The sequence below is a fragment of the Microcaecilia unicolor genome, chromosome 13 (assembly GCF_901765095.1).
Source record: "Microcaecilia unicolor chromosome 13, aMicUni1.1, whole genome shotgun sequence".
NCBI classification, from domain to species: Eukaryota; Metazoa; Chordata; class Amphibia; order Gymnophiona; family Siphonopidae; genus Microcaecilia; species Microcaecilia unicolor.
Window position 1 is genome coordinate 48,658,679 of NC_044043.1, and position 20,729 is coordinate 48,679,407.

The 20,729-nt window shown below is 42.1% G+C and overlaps 1 protein-coding gene across 4 annotated transcripts in view; it reads right to left on the reverse strand.

Annotated features, from left to right (window-relative positions):
• BRIP1 (BRCA1 interacting protein C-terminal helicase 1) overlaps positions 1-20,729 on the reverse strand; it is a 146,437-nt gene that overhangs the window by 52,393 nt on the left and 73,315 nt on the right. For 3 of the 4 annotated variants that reach the window (XM_030185692.1, XM_030185690.1, XM_030185691.1), the window contains exons 11-13: positions 19,178-19,343; positions 17,097-17,237; positions 8,177-8,338 (exon numbers count right to left, since the gene is read on the reverse strand). In XM_030185692.1, the coding sequence (XP_030041552.1) occupies positions 8,177-8,338; positions 17,097-17,237; positions 19,178-19,343 (469 nt within the window). The remainder of the gene's footprint in view (positions 1-8,176; positions 8,339-17,096; positions 17,238-19,177; positions 19,344-20,729) is intronic. The other variant, XM_030185693.1, reaches the window with a different exon arrangement.

The following is a 20,729-nucleotide window of genomic DNA, read 5'->3' on the forward strand; positions in this document are numbered from 1 at the left end:
ATTCTGCAAAAAGTATTTGCACTGAAATAGGGTAAAATACTCATCATAAATGGGAGAGAAAGAGAAACAAAGTGAAGATGTGGGCCTGTCAACTAATGGTGAGACATATACTTCCCCTCTTTACTAGTGGAGTTTTGAACTTCAAAATACTTCCTCCTTTGGTAGTTCATGTTCTCCTGTTCAACTGAATTTTACTATTTTGTTTTAACAGTAAATGCACTAACCAGCATGGCTCCTGGAGATAGCACAGCAACCTCAAAGCATTGGTAAGGAGGTCTAAGAACTGTAACAGTTCATGAAAAGCAGTAATAAAATTAGATGGATCAGCACAAGAAGTTATAGGCTGTAGAATGGTCTTCCTTACTGAATACTTTGACTTTGATATGACATGTATTGAACAAATCATCTAGGTTTCAGACGCCAGGGAAGATATATCTTAATGCAGACAGGTTGGCGACATGGACTCTTAATGGTCCTTATCTTAATCTTCTTTAAAAGCATCTTAGATTTCCAAGTAATCTTTTTTCACTTTGTGACATCCTCTTTTATAAGGTGTTTTTGCTAGAAGTAGCTACTGATTTTACCATAAATGCACGGATACTGCATCAGATCATCAGTTTGTTTCCAAGTCATTTACTAAACCTCAAAATAATTTGTAATCTTGCATTTTGTCACAGCAACGAGACAATGAGTTAAAAAATTGATTTCCAAATATAAAACTGATATTCTATTCCTGTTTTGTTATGTTGTGAAAGCATTGTAATGTTAAATCTTGTTACCTATGACATGCAGTATCCATTAAGTAATGCTATAGATGTAAAGTAATTTGAAAAATGTACTTCTCAATACATAAAAAAGATACTTATATAGTCAAATATAAATACTGTACATTGATAAGATGGCTTGTTTATATTTTTTTCAACTTTAATATATAGCTGACAAAAAAACTAATTTGTGAGTGTATATGACTAAGCATTTAACATTAAATATAATTTTAAAATTTCCTGGTATCATATCTGCCCAACTTCATATCTACTTTACAATGAACATGAACCAAGATCTTCTGTCTGGAGCAATGGCAAGAGGGAGCTGCAATCTAGTTCCTGATTAGAAAGAGGAAATAATATTTACTGCAGGTCCCAAGTCATCTCAAAGTGTTAGCTGAGAAAAGTCTTGGATGCAATGACAAGTAATGACATCTTTGTAAATGCTTGCAATATCAACAAATATTAAAGTAAAGGAAATGCTACAAATTCTCAGCTTTCCCCAACATGCAGCATTCCTTCTTGAGAAAAGATTTCAAAGATTTTACTCATAGTCTTAGTAAATAAATAAATAAATATTCTTAGTCCCTACTACAGCTTCTGCACAGTTACAAATTGGAGCAAAAACATTAATAAAATAAAATGACAAGTCAAACATAATGTTCACTGTAATATAGAATAGCATACTTAGGAAATATGTTTTCTATTTAATAAGTCCTCCCTTTTATGTCATTGCATCTGGGAGCAAGTAAAATTAGATTCATATTAGTTATTTGAGAAAGTTAATAGAATCTACAGAGGCTACTGACCAAGGACAGCTTGAACAAATAAATTATTCATATGAAATGCATAACATATACAGACAGCAAAATATTCATCAAACAGATCCTATAAACCTACTTACAAGGAAATATTATACAGGAAATGCTAAGTAAGAATGTCACGCCTGGCAAGCTGTATGTAAAATATTAATAAAACTTTACTTTAGCAACATAGTCATTTATGATCTTCTGCAAGTCAGGTCAATGGTGAGCATTATACTATGCAGAAAGCAGGAAAGGCAGAGAATGAGGCAGACATGAAATTATGAATCTAGGTACTATCACTGACAAGCACTAAAGGTTTCACAAGCTGTTCTATCAAGGCATGTTTCACTCTCGATCGGGTCAACAAACCATGAATGGTGTAAGATAGATCAGCTATTTCCTATAGAATGATGGATTAAGACAACAATACTAAGCACTAACATTTTTTTTTCAATAAGTGGGATAGAACCAGCCTTAAAATGAATTTGGTGAAGGAAGCTATTACAGCTAAAAGAAAATCCTTCAGAAAATGGAAGAAAGAACAGACTGAAAATAATAAGAAACTGCATAAGGAATGTCAAGCCAAATGCAAAGTGCTGATAAGGAAGGCAAAGAGGGACTTTGAAAAAAAGATTGCACTGGAGGCAAAAACACATAGTAAATTTTTTTTAGGTATATTAAAAGCAAGAAGCCGGCAAAAGAAGCGATTTGACCGCTAGATGACAGAGGGGTAAAGGGGCAATCAGGGAAGACAAAGCCATAGCAGAGAGATTAAATGAATTCTTTGCTTCTGTCTTCACCGAGGAAGATTTGGGAGATGCCGGTGCCAGAAATGGTACTCAAAGCTGACGAGTCGGAGAAACTGAAATCTCCATAATCCTGGAGGATGTAATGGGGCAATTTGACAAACTGAAGAGTAGCAAATCTCCTGGACCGGATGGCATTCATCCCAGAATACCGATAGAATTGAAAATTAAACTTGCGGATTTATTGTTAGTAATATGTAATTTTTTTTCCACTTTAAATTTTTTATTATAATAGTTTTGTACCAGTGAACTTTCACAAAGAACACAACTTGCTCACTCTAGCCCACGCAGGGGCCAACAATTACTGGACTAAGACATCTTGTACAAGCTTATCAGCTACATAAGCTCCTCTAAAGTATATGTGTTTATAATAGTCCTACAAACAACTTCCACACCCCAAGTAAACTGTGCGCCAATATTATGCACCATCCCCTCTCCCAGCCCCTTCACAATATGAGAATGCCCCTTGGTTCTTTGGGACACTCTCCCTCGCCCCCTCCCCCTCCAAGCCCACCTGCATCCTCTAATTCTCCATCATCCTAAATGTGTGTTAATCGCTGATGGAATCGAGCCGATTGATATTATGTATTTAGATTTTGAAAAGGCGTTTGACAAAGTACCTCATGAAAGACTCCACAGGAAATTGGAGAGTCATGGGATAGGAGGTAGTGTCCTATTGTGGATTAAAAACTGGTTAAAAGATAGAAAACAGACAGTAGGATTAAATGGTTAGTATTCTCAATGGAGAAGAGTAGATAGTGGGGTTCTCCAGGGGTCTGTGCTGGGGCCGCTGCTTTTTAACATTTATAAATGATCTAGAGATGGGAGTAACTAGTGAGGTAATTAAATTTGCTGATGACACAAAGTTATTTAAAGTTGTTAAATCGCAAAAGGATTGTGAAAAATTATGAGACTGGGAGTCTAAATGGAAGATGACATTGAATGTGAGCAAGTGCAAAGTGATGCATGTGGGAAAGAGGAATCCGAATTACAGCTACGCAATGCAAGGTTCCACGTTAGGAGTCACCTACCAGGAAAGGGATCTAGGTGTCATCGTCGATGATACGTTGAAACCCTCTGCTCAGTGTGCTGCTGCGGCTAAGAAAGTAACTAGAATGTTAAGTATTATTAGGAAAGGAATGGAAAACAAAAATGAGGATGTTATGCCTTTGCATCGGTCCAAGGTGTGACCTCACCTCGAATATTGAGTTCAATTCTGGTCACCACATCTCAAAAAAGATATAGTGGAATTAGAAGAGGTACAGAGAAGGGTGACGAAAATGATGAAGGGGATGGGACAACTTCCCTATGAGGAAAGGTTGACACAATTAGGGCTCGTCAGCTTGGAGAAAAGATGGCTGAGGGGAGATATGATAGAGGTCTAAAAAATAATGAGCGGAGTGGAACGGGTAGACATGAATCTTTCCAAAAATACTAGGACTAGGGGGCATGCGATGAAGCTGCAAAGTAGTAAATTTTAAATGAATCGGAGAAAGTTTTTCTTCACTCAATGTGTAATTAAACTCTGGAACTCGTTGCCAGAGAATGTGGTAAAGGCAGTTAGCTTAGCGGGGTTTAAAAAAGGTTTGGGCGGCATCCTAAAGGAAAAGTCCATAGACCATTATTAAAATTACTTGGGGAAAAAGACGAAGGAATAGGGGAGGAGGGGAGGGTAGAAGATAAATGGAGCAATGGGGAAGAACAATGGGCTACTAAAGACTGGACACGCAGAGCATTACTACTTACACTCAGTTGGGAGGATTACACTCCCCGGGGGGGGGGGGGGGGGAGTAGTAGGGTATGATGGGGAATAAAATGTTAAATGGTTGATGTTCAGCTGGTTTCAATGTTCATGTTTGACAATCAAGATTTGTACTAAACGCATGACAAAAAATCTGTTGTGTACTTATCTACAATTTCCTCATTAAAAATGTAGAAATATAAAGGTACAGAGGTGGGAGGGAGAAAATGTAAACTCTTGATGATAAAGCAGAAGACTTGTATCGAGGTGTATACAAATGAGAAATCACTCAAATGTTGCTAATAGAAATGTTAAGTCTTTGTTTATTTGTTGATCATCAATAAAAATTGTTGAAACATAAAATTACTTGGGGAAAATGCACTGCTTATTTCTGGGATAAGCAGCATAAAATATATTGAACTTTTTTGGGATCTTGCCAGGTATTTGTGACCTGGATTGGCCACTGTTGGAAACAGGATGCTGGGCTTGATGGACCTTTGGTCTGTCCCAGCGTGGCAAGACTTATGTACTTATGATACTTATCTGAAAATTGAAGATTGGTTCGAAGGAATCTTCAATGTGCCCAACTTCATTGCTTTAGATCAGAAGAACTGATAATGTGTCTGATAGTGTTTTTAAGAAAGAAAATATGAAAATATTAAATATATGGATGTTTTATTTGAAATCACGAACATAAAGATTAAAATATTATAGGGAGGTTTTTTTGAGACTGATGAGGAATCCTCTCAGCCGAAAGTCCAATACTCATAATAGGGCAGTTGCTGAGCTTTTGAAGTCTTTTAACTACTTTTTTTTTATCATTTTAGTAAACATTTGGACTTAGTGATAGAAAATGTAACTTGCATTTCTTGAATACTAGTTATGGTTTATAAATATACAAAACCTACAAGCAGCAAATACAAACAAATATAAGAACCTGGGGAAACTGAAATTGAGCTTTATTTAAAGTGTACCCTTGTCCACTGGCTTGTCCTATCCCATCTGGATTATTGTAGTGGTATTTATGTGGGTTGCCAGGCCTCCTTATTGAAAACGTTCCAAACGGCTCAGAACACTGCGGCGAGGCTCATCCTTAGAGAAAGGCGTTTTGCACACGCCGAACCCCTGCGCTTTAAACTTCATTGGCTGCCTGTACAGGAGCGCATTGCTTTTAAGATCTGCTCCCTAACACATAAAATCATCTATGGGGCTGCCCCGGATTACATGCTCCCCTTGATCGACCTTTCCGCCTAGAAATGCCAACCCTGCTGCTCGGTCCTATCTCCCACCTCCATTTTCCGAATTGTAAGGGTGTCAAGTACAAGAAAATCTTCGCCTCGTCCTTCGTTATTGGAGTCCCAAACACTGGAACACGTTACCTCGTCACCTTAAAGCTCAAGTGGACCATGCCCTTTTTAAGAAGTTGTTAAAGACATTCCTCTTTGCTAAGACTTACCCCTCAACTTACCATGTTGATTGATGCATCCCTTGTCCCTTACCCTGCCTAGTTCACGCTGTTAGTTTCTCCCCTCCTACTTGCTTCTTTTATGCTTGCCTAAGCTTTTAAGTTTGTACTCTTATTTAATTCTCTGTAAGCCACATTGCGCCTGCATGAGTGGGAAAATGTGGGATATAAGTAACAAACAAACAAATAAATAAATAAATAAATAAATTTGTTGAATACTGGAATATTTCTTTTTTTTAAGATGATACCTTTTTTATTGGACATAACTTAATACATTTCTTTTTTTTTTGTATCACATTTTATTAAAGGTTTTCAAAATACAACAGAAAAGTATACACAAAAGCAAACAACACATAACAAAAAGAATGGGGGAAAAAAAACAAAACAAAACACCATGGCTTCCAAGTAGTGCTACGAGATGCCTGAAAAAATAAGTCTAGGCGAGCCCAGGTCTTCAAGACAGACTGCACTCTATGATGCTTATGGGCAAGAAGTGCTTCATATTTTCGGATCACACATACGTAACTCCACCATTCGTTATAATTCAGATGAGCAACAATTAATGCAAAGCGACAGCTAACAGAATATTAAACAGTTTCTTATCTGGCTCAAGAAGGGTAATAGTAGGGGAAGAGGCACGCAGTATCACAACCTCATAGGAGATTGCTGCAGTCTCAGGCAGATGAAAAATAATACACAATTTCGCCCAAATAAGTCCCCAGTATGCTCTAACGTTTTTGCAGAAAAAAACCATATGCGCCAAGGATCCATCCGTCTCCTGACAAGACCAACATTTGAAGGTAGTAGTCTTAGTAATCCTTGCTACTCTGGAATATATCTTAGTACAAGTTTATTGCCTATGTATATTAATTAAATGATAACTAGAACTTAAGATAAAGGACGAAACAGGCCATCAAAAAGCATTTGTGATTACTCTGTCAAGTCTCCATTCTGGTCTGGATAGTCACCCAATGGTCACAGTCTGTAACTACACTGCGAAAAACAGGACAGCCAAATTTCCTCCCACTTAATATAAAATCAGGGCCATGAAACTGGAAGTGTGCTGGCTCATACAAGCAATTTACATGTGAAGGCAAAGTGACTGTCACAGAAAAATAATACAGCAGAGTTTTACTGAGGAAAATATTTTTAAAATACTATAAAACTGATCATCGGCACAAACCATGTTCTTTAAGCTGCTAAAGTTTTTCAAGATGAAATGCAGAAATCCAGAAAATGTTTAAAATAAGCTGCAGGCTTTGATAACAGATGTGTGATTTCAGGAATATACTTTACAATCTCTGCTGGTCCTAAGAGACTACATGCTGGAATGTGACAGAACCAGCACATGGTGGGAATGATAGCAGTATATTTGCATAGGAGATTGTGCAATATGGTGGAAGCTCTCCTGGAGATGGCTTTCTGGATGTTGCTCCTTCTAAAGTATGTAGATCTCTTCAAATTAAAAACAACCATACTGGGTCAGACCAATGGTCCATCTAGCCCAGTATCCTGCTTCCAATAGTGGCCAATCGAGGTCACAAGTACCTGGCAGAAACTCAATTAGTAGCAATATTCCATGCTACCAATCCTGGGGCAAGCAGGGGCTTCCCCCATGTCCATTATCAATAACAGACTATGGACCTTTCCTTCAGGAACTTGTCCAAACCTTTTTTTAAACTCAGATACACTAACCACTGATACGAAATCCTCAGACAGCAAGTTTCAGATGTTAACTATTCTTTGAGTGAAAAAATATTTCCTCCTATTTGTCTTAAAAGTATTTCCATGTCATTTCATTGAGTGTCCCATAGTCTTTGTACTTTTTGAAAGAGTGAAAAATTGATTCACTTTACCCCTTCTACCACCACTCAGGATTTTATACACCTCAATCGTATCCCCCCTCAGCCGTCTCTTTTCCAAGCTGAAGAGCCCTAACCTCTTTAGCCTTTCTTCATATGAGAGGAGTTCCATACCCTTTACTATTTTGGTCACTCCTTTTTCTAATTTCACTATATCTTTTTTGAGATTCTGCAACCAGAATTGATTGCAATACTCAAGGTGATGTCACACCACAAAGTGATATAGAGGCATTATAATATTCTTGGTCTTATTTTACATCCCTTTCCTAATAATTCAATAATTCCCAGCATCCTGTTTGCTTTTTTGGCTGCTGCTGCACACTGGGCAGAAGATTTCAGCGTACTATCTACAATGACACCTAGATCGTTTTCTTGAGTGCTGACTCCTAAGGTGGACCCTAGCATCAGGTAACTAATTCGGATTATGCTTCCCAATATGCATCACTTTGCATTTGTTAACTGCCATTTGGATGCCCAGTCTTCCGGTTTCCTAAGGTCTTCCTGCACAATCCGCATGTGTTTTGACAACTTTGAATAGTTTTGTGTCATCTACAAATTTAATCACCTCACTCGTCATTCTGTTTTCTAGATCATTTATAAATATGTTAAATAGCACTGACAAATTAACAGCCAGATATTCAGTGCTCACTTAAAACCCAATCTGACACCTGGAAAATATTTTTTACCATGTATCTGATGGAAGATTGATTGTCTGCATGAGACTTCCCTTACCTTGTATGAAGGCATAAAACAGAGCACCCCACGGCTTACAGTACGGCATACAGAAAGCAAAAGTTCTCCCAATTCATCCTGGAATTCAAACGTCTCTGTATACTGGAACGTAGCACAAAGTTTCCGACCATTAGGGCCTGCCCCTATGGTGCCAACCCAAACCTGCCAGATATAAACAGAAATTAGGTCTTACCTGAGATCATTTTCTTTCCACTAGTCCTTCCTACTAATCCAGAACCTGTGGGATAGCTGCGTCCATCAACCAGCAGATGAAGAGAGAGAACTGAAAACTGAGCTGAGACATATTTCTCTTGGCATTCAGTCCAGTTCCTCAGTATTTATGTAGACAAGCAATAAAGATGAACATAACACACACAATAACCTTAAACAACTCACTAGCATGTGTGGACCTCTCATCTCTAGACAACTTGTAGAGAACAAGAGATATGCAGAAAGCACCATGCAAGATGACAGTCGTTATTGACCCATTACTTTGCACTGACTAACCATCTCTGAAACCTCGGGTGGGTCTCTGGAACAGTGGTAAGACTAATGAAAAGAAAACCTAGGGATTGCTTTTAAACATTCCAGAGTGGGTAGGATCCTTGCACTTCAGCCATAAGGACTGAAGCCCCAAAACTGGCTTCCAAGCATGTTGCAACATTCAGACTGTAGTGCTTGGCAAAGGCATGCAGCGTTGACCGCATCGCTGCCTTGCAAATATCAACCGGAGACAGTAAGGTAGTCTCCGCCCAGGATTTCGCTATACGCCTTGTAGAATGAGCCCACAAGGCCTGAGGAACCTGCTTCCTCACAAGCAAATAAGCTGATGTGATAACCTTCTTCAGCTACCTAACAATTGTTTGCTTGGAAGCCATGTGGCCAAGCCTCTGTTTACCAAAAAGCACAGTCTATCCAATTTAAGAAACTCATTTGTGAATTCCAGATATTTAATGAGGACTCTATGCACATCAAGAAGCTTCAAAGAAGAATACTGAGCCTCTTCATCTGCTCTGCGAAAGGACAGAAGCTCTACAGATTGGTTGAGATGAAAAGCTGATACCACTTTCGGAAGGAAGGAACCGTGCACAGGGAGAGCCATGCCTCCAAAAAACAGAAAGGGATCCCGACAAGAGAGAGCCTGAAGCTCCAAAACCCTAGGTGCTGATGCAGCAGCCACCAAGAACACTATCTTTAGCGTAAGATCTTTCAATTAGGCCTTCAGAGTGCTCAAAAGGAGCCTTCTGAAGAGCCCAAAGGACAAAATTAAGTTTCCACTCTGGACACAGTGTACAAAAGGGAGGCCACAAGAGGCTCACTTCCCGCAAGAATCGAACAATAACCAGGTGAGGTGCAAGAGACGTCTTGAGTAGGCCCCTGAAACAAGTCAAAGCTGCAACCTGAACTTTTAGAGAATCCAATGCCAATCTTTTCTGAATAACTACCTGGAGAGTGCTAGGATGAGTACAATCCGAAAAGGGAGAAAGTACACGCTCAGAACACCAACCCTCAAACGTCCTCCACGCCTTCACATTAGCCATGGATTTAGAGTTGTTCCAAGCCTGAAGCATAGTAGCAATGATGGAATCAGAATAAACTTTTCAGCTCAACTGAGCCCTTTCAATGACCAAGCTGTAAGACCAAAGGGGCACTGATCCTCCATGAGCACTGGACCTTGTTTCAGTAGGCCATGTACATGAAGAAGAGGGAGAGGATTCAAGTCCAGAGTTGAATCAGGCAGTGTGGAATGCCTTATGGAACTTCGATCCCTTTCTGGCGGTGGCCCCAGTCTGAGTTTTCTCTGACAGTGCAATGATGGGTTATATCAACAAGCAAGGTGGGACCCTGCTTGTTGATACCACAGTCTCTTTGGCCAATATGGGGCTATGAGAATTATTCAGCCCTGGTGCAATGCAATCCTTTTCAACACATGGCCTACCATGGGCAAGGAGGGAAGACATACAGTAGATGTGTCTCCGCCCAGGGCTGCTGTAAGGCATCGATCCTCATCGAGCCCAGCTGTTTCCAAAAGCTGAAGAACTTGGGCACTTTGGCATTGCTTTTTGTCACCATCAAGTTCAAAAGCAGAGAACCCCATCAGTCAACTACCTGCTGAAAAACCCTGGCTGGACAGCTCACATTCTCGTGGGTCCAAGGAGCATCTGCTAAGAAAGTTCACCTCCAGATTCAAGGAGTCAGCGATGTGAGCTACTGACAAGCAGAGAAGATTTTTTCTTCACCCAACTCATGAGGGAGGCCGCCTCCATCGCCATCAAACAGCTGTGTGTCCCACCTTGCTTGTTGATATAGCCCATCATTGCACTGTCAGAGAAAACTCAGACTGGGGCCACCGCCAGAAAGGGATCGAAGTTCCATAAGGCATTCCACACTGCCCTGAGCTCCAAGAGATTTATCAACCACTGAGACTCCTGCTCTGTCCAGGTGCCCTGTGCCAGTTGAAACTTGTAATGAGCTCCCCAACCCAACTTACTGGTGTCCGTTGTCACCACCTCCCATTGTGTTATCGGAAAGGGTGCTCTGGTCAAATTCTTGGGCAACAACCATTACTGCGTACTCCGTGTGGCAAACTGCATCCAAAGAAGATGAAGGTCATACTTCTACGACACCAGAGACCAGTGGCTGAGAAGAGATTCCTGTGGCTGCATACAAGCCCTTGACCATGGCATCATTTCCATCACCGCCGTCATTTTCCCCAAACCTGGGCGTAGTACCAGACCCTGGGCCTGCCTTGACCGAGGCTTCGACTTTCTGCTTTCTGTGAGGAAGATCCTCTCCCGTGCCATGTCGAACTGAACGCCCAGATACTCCAGTGTCTGCTCTTTTCCAAATTGATCACCCAACCCGATGACTGCAGAAAATGGACAACTTTGTGCGCTGCTGCTATGCTATTCAAATAGGATAAAGCACGAATGAACCAGTCATTGAGATATGGGTGAACTCTGATTCCCTGGCACTGAAGGCCATCATCACCACCATAACCTTGGTAAACGTTCTTGGAGCCATGGTGAGACCAAAGGGCAAAGCCCTGAACTGGAAGTGACAGCCCAGCACCCAAAACATAGAAACCTCTGAAGCAATGGCCATAAGGGCATATGCAAGTATGTCTCCTTCAGATCAAGGGAGTGGTAAGAAATTCTCTCGCTTGAACCAAGGCCATCACTACTCTTAGTGTTTCCATGCAAAAGTGGGACACTTGAAGGCAGTGGCTTAGACCTTTGAGTTTATGACCGGACAAAAGGTGCCTTACTTCTTTGGGACAATGATGTAGACAGAATATCTGGAACAATGGCCGGCAGCGCCAGCAAGGAATCTATGGTGGCCTGAACCTAGCCCACCTTGGTTCCCTTTCGACAAAGAAACTTCAAGAAAAAAAAGGAGTGAGAGAACTCCAACTTGTAACTTCTGTAAGAATATCTAGAACCCAATGGTCTGGTGTGAATTTGGCCCACTCCTCCAGAAACTCTTGAAGACATCCTCCCAATGGAGGAAAAGAAAAGTGGACTAGCCTCGCATCATTATGAAGCTCGGGAGGCATTGGGCACTCGAGCTGACTGAGAGGAGGACTTCCTGTCCACACGAAAGGAAGATTGGCGTGCCTGAAAGCGGGACTTCTGACCATATTTCTGACAACCAGGCCAGTACCATCTGCTGTCTCAAAATCGAGATTGAGAGCCGCTGAAAATGGATGACCAGAGGCTTCTGGCTTATCGTCCAGCAACTGCTGTGGCTTAGTTTCCCCCAGTTCTTTCGCCAAATAGCCACATGCCCCAAAAGGGCAATTTAACTAGACATGACTGATGCTGCATCCGCTGCCCAATGCCACAGCCAGAGTTGCCAACGTGCTGTGACAAAGACATATGTTACAGGTTAAGACCTGCACTGTCATAAACAGCATCTGCCAAGCAGGCCAACCCCGCTTCCAGCTGGCCGTTACGGCACCTGTCTTGTGTTGCGGACTTCTGATGTACACTGTCGCTTGAAAGCCCAAAGAGGCCACTTCAAAGGCATGTTTCAGTAAGCATTCTAACTTCCTATCATGTAAGTCGTTTAAGGCAATGCCCCCCTCCAACGGCAAGGTGGTTGTCTTAGTCACTGCTGTAATAAGGGAGTTCACCCTGGGAATCCGCAATTTCTCCTTCTCCTCCAAACCAATGGGTAGAAGTAAGCCATGGCTTTTCCCACTCTCAGTCCCACGTCCGGTGAGACCCATTCTGCTCTCATCAGGTCTTGAATATCTGGATGTACTGGAAAGGCCTAAGAAGGACCTCTAACCCCCGGAACTCCCAACGCAAAAGCAGAAGGCTCCTCAATGGAAAGCACTGCCAATGCCTCAGAAATAAAGAAATAAAGGCACTGAGTTCCTCTTTATGAAACAACCTCAGTACTTTTGTGTCATTCTCTCCTGAGGAGGGAGCTCTCCTTGCTCTAAAAGCTCATTCAATGATGGCTCCTCTGAATAGACAGAGGCCACATCAGATAAGGAGGGAGAAGCAAAGACAGACCTCCAAGAGTGGACAGATGAGGCTAAACTGAGCGAGAAACTGAAGCACCTTGTGAGAACTCTGCCTCTGCTTCAGTAAGCAGGCCAGATGTAAGAGCAATATAAACTCCAGAGAAAACAAAGATCCCAATGCAGCCGAGTGCTCTGTTGGGCCCCAAGACTGTAAAATGGCATCTGTTCTCCGCATGTGATCAGAAGCTGTTCCTCACTGCCAGTCAGTCTCAACAAAATGGCACTCATTGCCACGCTCATCTGCATCATACTGTGCACCCCTGTATCAAACTGCGCACTGCTCCTGCGAGAGCTCTAAGTCCCCGGCATATTCGGATGCTGCGCCAAATCAAAAAACATGCTAATACCAAACATTTCCACCACGTCCCGCTTGCAAATACCTCAAATGCCCAAACACCAGTGGGTTCCACAGTTGGAAAACAAACCACTTAACTGCCTCCGTGGGAGTTGCCATTCACCCTGACTGGCACAAGAGCAGCACAATGCAGTCCCAAGTGGTGAGTCAGGATCCCTCCTCTAAATTAGAGCTTGCAGCCCTCCAAGCAGTTTTGACTCAAACTTTAGTTGGAATTACCACTGTTGGCTAGTCCCCCCAAGTTCATAGTCTCCATAAGTCTTACCACAGATGAGAAAGAATACTCTGGACCACACTCTCCAATAAACCTATCTTCCTGCTCCTCCCTCTTTCTTTTTTCTTAAGGTTGTTGTGTTGGAAAAAAAGAGCTCCATAGGAAACAGGGAAGGGAGGAAAGAAGTATATTTGTAGGACACCAAAGACAGGGATCTGAAAATCTCCAGATATGACTCTGCAAACTCAAGCCACCAGCAAAGCTCAACTGGGGACCAGCTGACCAACTGGACCAGGAGCAAATCACTCAAAACCAGAGGTTGAAAAGTGTGTCCATCCACCTGCTGAAGACAGAAAATACTGAGGAACTGGAATGGATCCCAAGAGAGATATCTCTCAGTTCTCTATACATTACCTTGTATTTGTTCACCGGAGACTTCAGAGCCTCTACGGTACTATGAAAGCCACACTGAGCCTTCAAATAGGTGGGAAAATGTGGGATACAAATGTAACAAATAAATACATACTCTTTGATGGATGCCACTATCTCACAGGTTCTGGAATAGTGGGAAGCTATGCAATGGAAGTACAGTTGCCATTTATTTATTTAAGGTCATTTATACCCCGCCTTTTGCCGCAGTTGTGCAGCCCCAAAGCAGCTTACAATGAACTCATAAAATAAATAGGTTATTTAGATCCTAGAAGTTCTTTTTGACCATAGACCTGGCAAAGATAAGGTAATAAATGGAAAAAAAAAGAGGAAAAATTATTATTCAACATTACAAATGGTAAAGGAACTATACATAACAGAAGAGACTAAAATAAATCACTAACTCCTCAAAAATGAAGCCTGCTTCTAATAAGAACAGGGAGAATAATTTTCAAAAACATTTCTGAAGGCAAAGGTGAAAGTTACAGTGCACTGTAAAAGTAGTCACAACTGGAGTACAGGAGTATCTTTAATGGTTAGAGCTGCAAACTGAGAACCAGAGAAGCTAAACTCTTCTGTCACTTAATCTGTTTGCCTCGGGTACAAATTTACATTGTAAGCCCTCTAGGGACAAGGAAATACCCTACTGTTCCCAAATGTAACTCACCTTGAGTTACTACTAAAAAGGCAAGAGAAAAATCCACGTAAATAAAATTAAATACACCATTGCACATTTTTTGAAGTCTAAAAAGCAGAATTCAAAATGCATTCAAGATATTGATTCATTAATCTACACAACATATTCTATACTTTCAGTGTGAAAGCACTGTTGCTCACCTCGAACAGATGCTTTCCACAGACAGCAGGATTGATCAGGCATATGACAGAAGAGTGTAATGTCATTGGATGTCATCAGGATGGAACAGCTCTGAGCATTTGCAGTCTCCTCCTCAGCTCCCTAGTTAGACCTAAAGTTTAAAACACTGAAGCAACTACTGGGAAGGTGAGATGGATTGTGTGCTTGATCAATGCTATTGTCTACAAAAAGCATTTATTATAGGTGAGCAACAATGCTTTTTCTGTTGACGAGCAGAACTGATGCACCGATGATCAGAAGCCCCATGCTGTTCCAAACAGTGCTCTAACATTAGCACCATAACAGTCCAGGGCAATAACACCCCTATGATCAGAGCTAATAGCATGAAAATGCAGGCATGCGCTCAGGCACAATCATCCCGCGCTAGTTTCACAGTTCCAGGCTATCAAAAGCCTGTACCTGTCAAACACAGGTGATGGAGGTCCATGGGACCCCCGCCATCAGGGCCCTGGTGATCTAGTGCCCCCCCCCCCCCGACAGCGACATAGGGGCTGGAGATCCGGCCCTCACCACATAACCGCCACAAAGCCAAGGCAGACACCTCAAGAAGTGCTTCCAAGCACCGATCTTCCGGATCCTTGAGAGTCTTTCTGCTTCCCACAGGCACTGCCATCTTCTTGGGTACTCGAAAATGGCTTTGCTCCTCCACTGGCAAGTGATACAAGTGAGCCATCACCCATGCTGTGCACAACGGAGAACCTGGCTGCTGCCACTGAGCCTCCATGAGCTCCTTAAGATCTTCATTGTACGGGAACACCTTAGGAGGATGGCGGGTACCCTTGAGAACCAGATCCCCATTGCCGGTAACCACAGGTTGCTCCACCTACAACACCAGATGGAGCAACACCTGGGAAGGTAACCAGGGGAGCTTCTGCTGGCAAAAAAGCTGGACAAGTAAAGGATCCTCCCCTATGGGCAATTCTGAGTTCTGCTCCAAGACTCCACAGGCCCACTCGTCCTCTTTAATGAATGTGAGGAGCTAGTGCCACAACGCTTAAGAAAATAAGCCTGGTGCAAGAGGACGAACTCAGGGGAGGGGTTCCCCCAGCACCAAACCATCCGGCTTGTGCAGAATACAGATGTTCACAGAGGAAATATAGTAATATAGTAATTTGTTTTAAATCGTTATCAGTGTGGCATTCGGAGGGGGTGGTTATAGGGACACCAGGCTAGCACGTGTTGTATCTTGAAGAGATTTTTTTTTTCTCCTGGTCAAGGGCCACTAAAACAGACATGTTATGAGAATCAGGTCCTCAACATTCAGAGTTTCTATCTATTTATTTACAACATTTATATCCCACATTAAACATGATTTAGGTTGAATCCTGGGGGAGAAGTAAAATCTTTTTTTTTCCCTCTGCCTAAATCAAAAGAGATGGTTTGAGGTGGGAACTTTGCTCCTTTTGTTTTGTGGATGGATGGATTATGAATTTGTGTTAATTACAATGGTGCTGCAGATTATGGTGCTGATTGTGCTAATTATGCTGATTATGATTCTGTTTGTGATGATTTCATTATTAATATTCATATTGACCTCATTCATGGTCATATTTACTTTATTAATATTCATATTTACCTTATTAATATTTATATTGGGCTGGAAAACATTTTGCCATTTGACAACACTGACTGTGACAGTCATTGCAGTAATGCACACCCAAAGAAAGCAAGCAAACCAACCAACCAAACCTGTTGTCCTGGGTGTTCTTAATCTCTCTCCTGTCAGACAGGGAGGGACAGAAAGAAGTTATGTAGAAAGAGGGGAAGGAGAATGCCCTAGTGGAAAAATAGTTTACTTAGTCAAAAGTTCTGGTGGTTTGAGGGCTGAAGAATCTACTCCTGTTTCCTCTCTGCCTGTACCTGCCTCAACCAGAAGAGCTTAACTGTGACTGCTCAGAGGGTCTAAGGCCAAATTCTGCTGCACCAATACAGTTCGTCCACCATCTTCAGGTGAGAGTACCAGCAGACTTGCTCAACTGTATCACTGGTTAGACCAGTGCCTGAACCACTAGGAAAGAGGTGGTCTTCTCTGCCTCCATCTGCTGGAAGGGGGACAAAACCCACTTGTTGAATTGGCTTGACAGGATAAAGAGCAATTTACCTTTGTAAACTGGTCACCTGAAAATTGTCCTCCCTCAATAAAAGTATGTACTTCATTCCAGAGAAAGTTGTCCCACAACACCTGTACTTTTAGCTACATTTAGAAGTGTTATTCCTGGAGATATGTTTACTTTGGTGGAGGGTAACAATGCATACAGATTGTATTTTGAAATCTATGCATGTTGTTGTTATTTTTTTGTTTTTTTTTACAGAGAAAGTATATACACAAAGGTGCAAAAGTCCACCATCTATCCACAACAAGTCTCAAGATGAAAAGTTATACACAAAAACCATGGTTAACAGGTACTCACAAACTTGGACGAACTGAAAATGTTAACGGAAATAAACATTTTAAAAAGCCTGCTGATCATGAGGATGCATAAGAGGAATATTATGCCTTGTAGCACTTACCTGTGATTTATTAATGACATGATTTGCTTCCAGCTGGATAGAAAACTTTACACCAAGTTCAGAAGAAAATGACTCCATTGGTGACAGAGTGCCAGATGTCAGAACAATCGAGCGTAAATTACCACTAACCTCAGAAAAAGCCTTGAAAAAATGGACAGGAAGACAGAGAAGTAAGTCATTTTAAAACAGAAACAATATGACAAAGAAGATACTTAGTATAATTATTTTTACTCTGGATTCTTTTTAGAAAAACTTCATAGATCCAACTTTTAAAGACAACAGTATTTTAGTGCTATAAAAGCACATTTTAAATTATACAAATAGTGGGCTTTAGGAAACATTTGCAAGCTGAACAATGATCAGAGGCAGACAAATAAACACATGCAACTGCAAGTTTCACCATGACCACTTTCCATCTTTGCAGACAGAATAAAAACAAGATTCTAAGTGAATGACTGTAGCCAGTGGTGTGCTGGTAAATGTTTAACAACAGGCTCTCTCCCCGGTCCCCCTCTGCGCCCCCCCCCCCCCAAATTGCAGAGCTGGCTATAGCCAGGGAGAGAGCCGGGGGGGGGGGGGGGGGGGGGGGGTGGCAATGCATTCCTCCAGGAAAAAAAATTAAATTATCCCAGGTTCCAATCTAATTCATGTTTAATGTGCGATAAAATGCCATAAATAAATATAAACTTTTAATGTTGAGCACCTGATTCTCAAAGTGAACATATTCCAAACACTATAATGAAAATAAAATGATTTTTTTTCTACCTTTTTTGTCTGGTGACTCTTTTTCTGATCATGCTGGCCCAGTATCCGATTCTGCTGCTATCTGTCCTCTTAACTCCGTTTCCAGGGCTTCCTTTCCTTTCTTCTTCATTTCTGGTCCTCAGCTTCTGCCTATTTTCTTCATCCATGTGCAGTTTTTCTCCTCTCTTCCTTTCCCCTCAACTCATCTCCTTCCTCACTCTTCCCTCCATCTATGTCCAGCATTTCTTCTCTCTCAACTCCTCTCCCCTGCCCTCCATCCACCCATGTCCAGGGACCCTTCTCTCCCCTGCCCTGCATGCACCCATACCCAGCGACCCTCCTCTCCCATGCCCTCCATAGGCCCCTGAGATCACTCTCTCTGCTATTTACTTCTACTTCCAAAAGCTCAAAGTCAATATTGAGCCTGCAGCAGTTAGCACTTTATTTTTTAAATACTGACCATCTGATATTCAGTCGGGACCTGTTAAGAGTATCTGGCTGGGTCCCAACGTCCCCCTCCCCCAAGATTCCAATCTCCCTCTCTCCCACACCCAGAAACATCATGCAAACCCCTTCTAATCCCCCCTACCCTCCAAATGTCACAAAAATCCCTTCCAATTCCTCCACCCAACTTCCCCCCCCCCAAACATAGACAGCACCCTCACTCTCACCCCAAGTATGCTTCGGGTCTACCTGCCTCGTCCTTCTAATTCTTCGGGGCAGGCAGTCTTGCCTGCCCGCTGCCAGCTGACTCTCCCCCGCTGCCATCCGATTCGCGTTTCAAAATGGCCGCCAAGACTTCAGAAGTCTCGCAAGGCCGCCTCTGGAAGTCTCGGCGGCCATTTTTAAAGCACGAATCGGCAGCGGGGGAGAGTGAGCTGGCAGCGGGCAGGCAAGACTGCCTGCCCTGAAGAATTAGAAGAACGGCGTCGGTGAGGATCCGGAGGGAGGGAGGAGAGCCAGAGCCAGCTCGCTATATTTAACAACCAGCTCGCAAGTCGGTTGAAAGATTAACAACCGGCTCTAGCGAGCCGGCTCCAGCACACCACTGACTGTAGCTAGCATTGCATTTTGTGACATAAAAGGTGCCATCTCAAACCACAAGTGTAACTGTGAAACTAGGCAGTTTTAACTGACCAGACACTAAGATAAAACCCTCTCACATAAGCATTTAACAAGGCACTTACAAACATTAAGACTCTTTACTTGTTATTTTATGTGTTTGTGTTCTGTAGTGTGGAGACATTTTTTTTTTTTATAGTGACAAAGTGTTTCTTTTCCAGGAATGTCTTAAGGGCCACCATCTCATTGTATATTGGCTATACAACCTGACTTACCACTGCTGGGTTTAAACACCAGAAGTTCAGCATCAGGACTGCAGCTCTTTGTCGGATACTTTTTCTGTTTTTAGGTCGAGCAAAGAATCCATTTTTATCAGGAATCTCTTTTTGATTTGTCCAGGTGTAGGACTGCTGTAAGGCAACTCTGTAGTCATCTGCAAACCTAACATGACCAAAAAGTGTTTAGCATTACCTCATATCCTGTAATTCTAACCCATATTTTCTATTCTATTCAGGGTTTTTATATCCCACTAAAATCAATAAAGAGTCTAAGCGGGATACATAAGTATAAAACAAACTGGAAAGTTAGGAAAGCTTACAAAAATTAGTCATTCAAATATTTATCAAAGAGAAGTTTTCAATCTCTTGCTAACTTGTACAGGTAGAGAATTCCATAACTTACGAGCCTGAAAAGAAAAAGAATTGTCATGGATTCTTTTACAGTGAATTTTCCTAACAGATGGAAACCCCAACAATAAAGTAGAATAGAAACGAGAGCTACTTCGCAATACTGGATTAACTATCAACTGCGGAAGCAATGAGGAACAATTTCCCAGCAATATGTTAAACACAATACAGTCAATCTTGAAAACCATCCGAGCAGAAACTGGTAACCAATGCTATCATCTAAACAGTGATGCCAAAACATAAATCAATTTAGCTGTAGTATTTTGCAATAATTGCAACTTATTAATTCAGCACAAAGGGCATAATACACGAATGGACCCTAGAATGGCCTTGCCTCTTGCATAGACTTGTTACCTTGGGAACCAAAGCAAGCAGTGGAACCATTACAACTTGTAGGCCTGCAATTGTTTTTCTTTTCTTTTGGGGGGGGGGGGGGGGGGGGGGACTATCTTACACCTTCTCAGTGCTAGCTCAAGGCAAATTACACTGAGGTATAGTAGATATTTCTCTGCCCCCAGAAGGCTTACAATCTAAGGGGTCCTTTTACCAAGTTGTGGTAAAAAGGTCCTTACGGTAGCGGCGGGGGCTGTTTTTGCTGCTCGCCAGGGCCCTTTTTACCACAGCAGGTAAAAAGCCCCTAAAAAAAGACAAGGCCATGCAGTAAGATTATTCTTACTGCGTGGCCATGTGTGTGGGGAACACTTACCACCACCCACTGAGGTGGCGGTAAAGGTTCGTGTGGTAACCCGGAACTGCCTGATTACCACTAGGTTACCTCTGTGCTAGAAATTACAGAATTATTTTCTGTAGCACCAGAAATGGCACGCGCTCAAGGCGGAACTACCGCTGGTGGCCATGTTGGGTCGACGGTAGTTCTGGGTTGCTCCGCAGAAACCATTTAGTCAAAGGGCCCCTAAGTTTGTAAGTGAAGCAATGAAGGGTGAGTGACTTGCCCAAGGTCATAACGATCATCAGTGGGAGAAGCAGAATTTAAATTCTGGCTTCTACTGATCTCAGCCCACTGTTCTAACCATTAGGCTACTCCTGCTACTGTGGGGTCACACAAATGCAAAAAACCGCAGCACGACTTTAGCTCCAGAAAGTGGCCTGATAATGATGGATGTGCCTCGGCACCTAAGAA